General features: G+C 35.0%; 1 protein-coding gene across 1 annotated transcript; it reads left to right on the forward strand.

Annotated features, from left to right (window-relative positions):
• Positions 1–4,747: 4,747 nt before the first annotated feature.
• Positions 4,748–5,522, forward strand: LOC110101432 (pectinesterase inhibitor 3-like). Its single transcript, XM_020829337.2, has one exon. The coding sequence runs from the start codon at positions 4,779–4,781 to the stop codon at positions 5,325–5,327; it is 549 nt and encodes a 182-aa protein (XP_020684996.1). The 5' UTR covers positions 4,748–4,778; the 3' UTR covers positions 5,328–5,522.
• The last annotated feature ends 3,126 nt before the right edge of the window (positions 5,523–8,648 follow it).

Consider the following 8,648-nt stretch of genomic DNA (forward strand, 5'->3'; position numbering starts at 1 on the left):
GTTTAACCGCCGGACAACCGCCGGGCGGTTTTCCGGCGGTTACAATACCGGCGGCCTAACCGCCGGAAGACCGACGGTTAAAATTCCGGTGGTCACCGGCGGTATTGGCCGCCGGAAAACCGCCGCACAAAATTAACCGCCGGTAAAAAGCCGTCGGAAATGGTTTCCTACGCCGTTTTTACCGGCGGTTAACAAACCGCCGTTAGACCGCCGGTAACGTTAAAAACCGCCGGTAAATCTACACTAACCGCCGGAAAAAACCGCCGGTTTTCAGTGTTTTTCCTGTAGTGATACTATGATTGGAAATTCGGTGTGTTCTAACACTTTTGTTGATGTCACTGTAAACTTGGTCGACACGCACACTATGGCCAATCGGTTGGGTGTTAATTCTGGTTTTTATATTATGAACCATGTGAATTGGCTGCATGACTCGTCTGAATTTGAATCTGAATCCGAATTTTTGGATTGTGATTTGGCCTCTCTGGATTTTTATGGTAGATCTGACCCTGGAAACGAATTCACTTTGGTTCGTGATAGACCTGTGATCTCGGTTGCTTCTCGTGGAAGATTGCATGGGAGGGGCCGGAGAAGAAGATAATTTTTTTTATTCTGTTCTTGTTGCCTTTTTCTGTTTCAATGGGATTATTTTACTGGTTTTTTTGGTCTTTTTGGAGATGCGATGGTTTATGGACTATAATGTGGCTGAGGCTCGTGTCCTCGTCATCTTGCTGGTGGCAACCTTTGGTGATATTCCTCGAGTTGGTGGGTTTTTGGGCGCTTTATTCACCTTACTGGATGGTCCGTGCGAGGCTTCAGGGATGCTGGGAGCCTCGGCTGATTACTGAGTCTTAATTTGATTGTATTTTGTCTTTTTTCTCTTTTAATTTTGCTCATTTTCTTATGTAACCCTTTCTGATTTTATTAATATGTTAGTTTTGTTTTGAAAAAAAAAAAACATTGGTGTAAGTGTCCGTCTGTGTGATTTATATTTCTCTAATAAAAATATAAAAGAGTTCCAGTGCTTTGCTCTCAATTATAAGTTCAAACTAGCAGGCTGAATTTTTTTATTTCTACTAGTATGTTTGTTAGATTTAAATGTAGGCTTTGTTTTTGTTTTTTTTTTTTTTAAGAATATTTAAGACAATTAAGACACACTTATACACACATCACATAAGGGAGATTCAAACTCAAGACTTCTTAGTTGATAGCAAAAGCTCACAACTGACAGACAAATATGAGCGTCATAAATTAGACTTTATTTGGGATAACTTTTTTATTGATTTCTAAAATAACTTTTTATTACAAAAAATTTTTAATTTTAAAAAAAATTATACAAAAAACTACTTTAAAAAACTGTAAAATATTATCCAAATCAAGCCTCAGTCAAAGACTCAAAGTAATGCATAGTGCGTTCACATGAAAAAAAAAAAAAAATCGTTTGTAAGGGCACGTAAGAAATCCCATAAATAGTTGCCTTCCATCCATGGACCAAAAAAATGGAGATATATTTTTAAACCATCTTTAATATTATTATTGTATTTTTGAAAATTTGCGTGCTGATAAAGAGAAAACTTAGCATCATAATTTTGATTAAAGATTTTGAATATGTACGCATATAAAAAAGCGGAATGCAATAGACGCATAATATTTTTTATGAAAAATTTTGTAAGAGAAAATGCCGCAGGGCTTGCCTCGAATGAATAATTAACTATATAAATAACATTATAAAGAATTACAATTCTGCTTAATTTAAGAAGTTTAAATTATAAATTAAGGACTCAAGCTTGATCTTATGTAATTGTGGTAGAGTATGTTAGAGAAGTAAAGGAGGACCATGATAAATGTTAGATGATTTTAACGAGGCATTAGTTGTAGAACAGCAGTGGTTGAATAATGATAGTCAAATGATGATAGTTAGTTAATAATGATCGAACTAAGGAAAATGAGTTATTGTAATTCAGTGACAACAAATGAATAGAAGTGGAGAAATTATGGTGGTTGTTGACGGCAATTGTCAATATTGAATATCGAGTAAAACTTCAGAGTTCTTCATGTCTAAAAGTTTTCTCCAACCTAAATTAATGCCTCCTATGTGTATACAATATGAGTATATTTATAATTTTAAAGAGTAGTATTTTAGTTATACTAGCTATAATCCCTAATACATCATTGGATGACCCATATTGATTTACTTAATCATAGATTCTTTTAGCATTTAAATGCTTTAATGATCGATGAATTGAATGAACTTGATTTTGTTATATTCAATATGGGCATTTTGCCCTAATTTTATCAATCATAAACATCTTTGCTCATCCCCCACTAAATTTTTTTTTTTACCACTGTGAAAAAAGAAGTTGGATCCGCCCATGTGTACTATTGAGATTATTTTGAAGAGATATTCAATTTAATTATAAATTTGTTAAAATTAGAGTTCGAATGATAATGAATTTAATTTTTAAAAAAATTAATTCCACTTTCACATCGAGATTCATACCAATTGATAATCAATCACAATAAATTTAATTACGCATAAAAACGGTATATAGCAATAAGGCCTTTCCAGGCTGGGCATTAAATGCCATAGTTTTTCAATAAAACAACAATTAGAGAACCGTCACAATTTTAACAAACTAACTTCGATTCACACCCATCATTTTCTTTTCATTTTGCAATTTGTGTTATGATTAGATGAAGAAATAAGATTGAGACCTCACATTCTTAGGTTTAATAGCACAACTCCAAAGAAAATATGAAACATTATATTAATGAAGCCATTGTTAAAAACTAAACAAAAAATACCTGAAATAGTCTTAGGAATGTTGATGAATCAAAACCAATAGAATAGGTAACCTCAAACTTTAAAGCTAAAATTCAAATCACTTTTTTAGTTACAAGAATATCGTCCGGAGACTAACCAGTATGCTCGTACGTCAGTGGTATCGAGCAGTACCGAACTACGGTACCGAGTACAGGGTGACATGGCGCATTCTGATTGGTCTACGAACGGAGTTCGATGTCCACACAGACATGTGTGTGAATTGTCCATTTAGGCATTGACCTAAGGCACATGAAAATGGGATATCGTATGAATTCATTGCCGACCAAAGTAATTCAATGCTTGGTTTCTCATATAGTACATAGTACTAACTCCCAACAAAGAACTAACCCGCCTCTTCACATCCTTCTTCCTCTATGAGGTAATTGTATTAATTGAATGCTTTTTAAGAGGACATCGGCGGCACATGGTGGACCTTCGTTTCTTCCTCCTTTCGACTGCTCATTCACGTGGCTTTGAGAGGGGCTTTCCCCCATCCTTTTGTCCCTTCAACAGAAAAGTAGAAGTCGACTATATCGTTATCTATGAATTATTTCAAAGAAAGTTAGGTACTATTCAAAAGCGGTGCTCCTTAACTTCATTTGGGTTGAAAAATAAATTCGAGTTTAATTTAAGATTTTATTTTACTGAATTATAGCTAATTATATATTTGTAACTAATATTGCGCCTTACTATTATCTCTATTTTTTAAAATCAGATTATTTTTTGTTTTTTGAGAATGATGATTAATAACTCATAAAATTTGTGGAACAAATTCATTTATTAAAAAAAAGGCCATAAATCCTTTAAAAAATTATACAAAGTTGGGGTGTAAGTGGGTCGAGCCGGCTCAAGTTCGACTCTTTTATGGGGTCGCAAGCCGGGCTTATCAAGCTCACGAGTCGAGTTTTAGCTTGATGAGGCTTGGCTCGTGAGCTCACAAGCAGACTCAAATAATTAGAAATATTTTAAACATAATTTTATTTTATTTATTAAATTTAAATATTTAAAAAATTAATAATAAAGGCTAAATATATTTACTAAATTTAGAAATTTTTAATTCCAGCTAAAATTTTAAAAAAATTCCGCCAATATTTTAAAAATTCCACCGAGGCTTGCGAGCCGGCTTGAGCTCGTTTACTGTGGGATGAGCTTGAGTTCGAGCTCACCTTTTGAGCTCGACTCGAGCTCGAGCTTGAGTTTGAGCCGACTATATATCTTATAAACTGAGCTCGATAAGGCCACTACTCAACTCGACTAATTTGCATCCCTAATTACTAAGAATTCTTTTGTGACAATTTTTTTATTATTTCTAAAGCAAATTTTTAGTATAATTTTTTTTGAACCGTCAAAAAAAATGGCCAATGTATGCTACTCTCACACTTTATAATAGTTTTTTTTTATTATTTTTAATTTATAAAAAATTAATATCATCTATGAATAATTAATAAATTAAATATTATATTATTTTTTAAAAAAATTGAATTTTTTAAATCTATCTTTACTAGATACTCATTGAATTTGAGTGAGAATCATTTAATTTGGAGTCAATTCAGTCCTGATTAGATCATTTAAATTTAATAATTAAATATGAAAGATAAAAAATACTTTAATTAAATAAAGTTGAAATTATAGTTGTTAAATTTGAAGCTTCACTTAACATTGTGGATAGCTCGATGTGATTTTGAAAATGGAAAATTATTTAAGTATATTTTAATATAATTTTAATTAAGATGTCTTAAAAATAATTAAATATATTTTAAGATTAATATAATATAAATGAAGAATTTATATTATTTTTATATTCGAGATAATTAAAAAAAAAATCTTGCAGAGACTAATGGCGTTATGGTAATTACTTCAATATAGGAGGCCAATTGCTTCCAACTTCCAACATAATAAGTCTGCCCAGCCATTACTTTCTCCTCACACTCCTAAACCTTCACTCAGCCTTGCTTCAATGGCCGTGCTTTCCCTTCTCCACCTGTTTCCTCTCTTCCTCATTCCCATCACCTCCTCCGCCGCCTTCCCTCCTTCCTCACTAGTCCTCTCCTCCTGCGCCCACGCCCGCTATCCCTCTCTTTGCATCCGCACCCTCTCCCCTTCCGCCGCCCGCACACCCACCGCGCTTGCCGTCGACGCAGTCTCCGCCGCTGCAACCTCTGCTCAAAATGCCCACTCCTTCCTCCGTCACTTCCCCTCTCCTCCCCCGCCAGCCGTCCGCGACTGTGTCGAGCAGCTCTCCGACTCCAGCGACCAGCTAGCCCGCGCCGCTGCCGAGATCCGCCACCTCCGGCAAGAAAACTCGCGCTGGCATCTCGATAACGCCTTGACGTGGGCCAGCGCTGCACTCACCGACGACGACACGTGCCTCGACGCCATCCGCCGGCTTCCTGCTTCCACTCACCGCTCCGTATCGGCCCACGTGTCGGAGGCTCGGAGGGTCACGTGCAACGCACTTTACCTTGTTTCTCGCCTCGCCGACACTCTTCCACACCGCCGGCGCTGAGAATGGGTGATCTTCTGTGATATTTTGTTTTGCTAGATGTTATTTGCATATGCAGCAAGATTGTTCTTTTCTTGCTTGGTTTGGTGTGGGATTAGGAACTAGAAAAAAAAATACTGGAAATGTGTGTGCAGTGTGCAAGTACTTGCTAGCCAGATTTGGACTTTCTGCTCCTAAACTTAGGTTTTCTTTGTGATGACTTTTTTATGGCTTCTTAAAGTAAATTTTTACTTAAATTTCTTTAAGAAACAGTAAAAGCCGTCCAAACTAAGCCTTAATAGTGATAGCATATGCATTATTTAGAAAAAAAAAATGAGATGTATGGGTATCTTTGTGTATAATGAAATTGTTTTTAGAAATAGAAGTCCAAAGCTAGGCATAATAATTAAATAGAACTTCGTAATAGTGAATTTATTATCTTTTAAGTCATAAAAATTTCTAATAAATTTCAAGTTGCTAATCTTCCTGAAAGAAATTGAGCGAATTTGAAATTGGAGTTCGTGGAAATTAACTTGAGCGTTTGATAAACAAAGCGACCATCTGCTCAGAAGAAGTATAGAACAAGAATAAAGAAATTACAAGTTAGAAGCTCCGTGATGCTTAAATATAATTCATTCCCCATAAAAGATTCTATTTATAGAATAGAGTCAAAATCCTTGAATAGTAATTTGGTCATGTTCACTGATAACTATGTGATCTCAATGTTAAATTAAATAAATTAAAAAAATAATAGTTTTCATCAATACCGTACTTTAATTTCTAATTTATTTATGTATTGTTATTATGGAAAGCTCGAATGATGATCACATAAAGCTACAACTTCTTGGTGAAGGATGAAATCATAGCAAATGATGTCTTAGGCTTCGTTTGGGACACCTTTTTTATTGCCTAAAACTGAGTTTTAATACAAATTTTGTTATTTTTGTATTAAAATTCTGTTTTAGAAAGCAATGAAAAAGCCGTTCCGAACTAAGTCATAGTTTCTAATTGGAATGTCTAGTGCTTTGTAATTTGATTGTAAAATTATTAGAAAAAAATAATTTAATTATTTTGGTTGCAAAAAAAAAAAATCATCATAAATTTTTTTTAAAAGCATGAGAAAATAATAAAAAAAATTATTTGATGAAGTATAAGAAAAGTTAGATAATTGAGTAGTATCGAAATTTAAAGTAATTTTATTATCTTAAAATAAAAACAATAATAAAAAAATGTGTTTTTTAAATAAAATAATTGGACTATGATATACAGAAGTGACAAAGACTTAATTAACCTTGTCATAAACTTATTTCCCGTGACCTACCTAAGTAGATAAACATTTTTTTTTAAAAGCATGAGAAAATAATAATTGCATCCTGTTGCGAACAAAATACTGACTTAGCCAAGTGTTGGAAAAAATTGGAAAACAAAAATCTTCTTAATAAACTTTTCACAAACAGTAGAACTGTAAGATACAATTTTTTTCTTCTCATATATGCATCCACGGACAATAAAAGTTTTAAATAAAGAAAGAACTAAAAAATCATATGACACAAATGACACCTTTTCACTAATACAACGGTTTAAGTTTTAATAACGCTAATGATAACTATTTTTGCATTAATTTATAACACATCCCCTTAATACAAAATTTGTATACCAAGATTTGATTGAAATCTCTCAAATTTTTGAAAATTGAAAGCTTTTGTGAATTCATCAGCAACTTGATCTTCAGTAGAACAATACTTGATTGCAGTGGTTCCTTTTTTCACAAATTCTCTTACAAAATGATGTCGGAGTTCTATATGCTTCGATCTACCATGAAACACCAGATTTTTTGTCATAGATATTGTGGCTTTGTTATCACAATATATATAAGTCGTCTTTAATTGAGGTTGTTGAAAATCTTATGATATTCTTCTCATCCAAAACATGTTGCTGATGAAACTATAATATATTCAACTTGACACTGGACTGGGACAAAAATAACGTCGCGGTCTTGAACAACGAAGTGATACAATTGATAATTCAATCGTACGCCTCACTGTATCAATTCACAGTCAGATACGTCGTCTTCTTTAAATCAAGAAGCATCTCAGAACACCACCACCTGAAAGGAAGCAAATAACGGACCCAAGGCAAACACAGGGTACCGTCGTTGGAGTCTTCAGGATACAGACGAACAATGCTTAATTCACCACCTGACGGTTGCCAGGATACAGAAGCATTACCAAGAAAAGGAAATATAATTCCAAAACAATCAACCTGCTTATTAATCAATGACTACTAGTATTTATACAAACGACAGGTATACTAAAGGCAATACAGAGGGAAAGAAACTAAAAAAAATATAACGTAACTACTGAAGTTGTGTAGCTGGAATAACGACTGTGACGTGTGTATATAGCCCGGCGTCATTCTCCCGGGGTAGAAGAAACTTCAGGTTCAAAATAAGGTGATAGATCAGCTACGTTAAAGGTGGCCGATATGTTATAATCACCAGGAAGAGCAAGTTGATATGCATTGTTGTTGATTTTCTTGATGATTCTAAATGGACCATCAGCTTTCGGCTTAAGTTTACTGAAGGCACCAACGGGAAACCGCTCTTTTCGAAGTCGGATCCAGACTTGATCGCCTTCCTTGAATTGAACGTCTCGCCGAGATTTGTTTGCAGCCGTTTGACACTTCTGGTTATGCTTCTGAATGAGCTCTTGTACTTTTTTGTGCAATCGTTGTATCTCCTTGGTCCTTTGAGCTCCATCGGTGCTAAATTGTTCCTGGCATACCTGGGGAATTAAAACAGTAGGAGTTAAGGGGTTATGACCGTAAGCTACCTAAAAGGGAGTATGTCCGGTAGCCTGATTCACTGATCTATTGAAAGAAAATTCAATTTGTGGCAGAATTAGATCCCATTGTCTCTGATTTTTGCCCACAAAACACCGGAGTAGATTGCCCAGACTCCTGTTGACAGTTTCCGTTTGTCCATCCGTTTGGGGATGGGCGGTAGAACTGAATTGAAGCTTGGTACCTAATTTTCCCCACAAGGTCTTCCAAAAATGACTTAGAAATTTGACGTCACGATCAGAGGTGATGGTCTTCGGTATACCGTGTAGGCGCACCACTTCTTTGAAATATAAATCGACGACATGAGTTGCATCTAATGTTTTGTTACATGGTACAAAATGAACCATCTTGGAAAATCGGTCCACCACGACCATAATTGAATCCTTGTTCCTTTGTGTACGCGGTAAGCCAAGCACAAAGTCGATACTGACTTCAACCCAAGGTCCTTCAGGTACTGGTAAGGGCGTATACAACCCCAGCTTCTGTCCATGAGTCTTAGCTACT

This window comes from Dendrobium catenatum, unplaced genomic scaffold (genome assembly GCF_001605985.2).
Source record: "Dendrobium catenatum unplaced genomic scaffold, ASM160598v2 fragScaff_scaffold_1365, whole genome shotgun sequence".
Lineage (NCBI taxonomy): Eukaryota > Viridiplantae > Streptophyta > Magnoliopsida > Asparagales > Orchidaceae > Dendrobium > Dendrobium catenatum.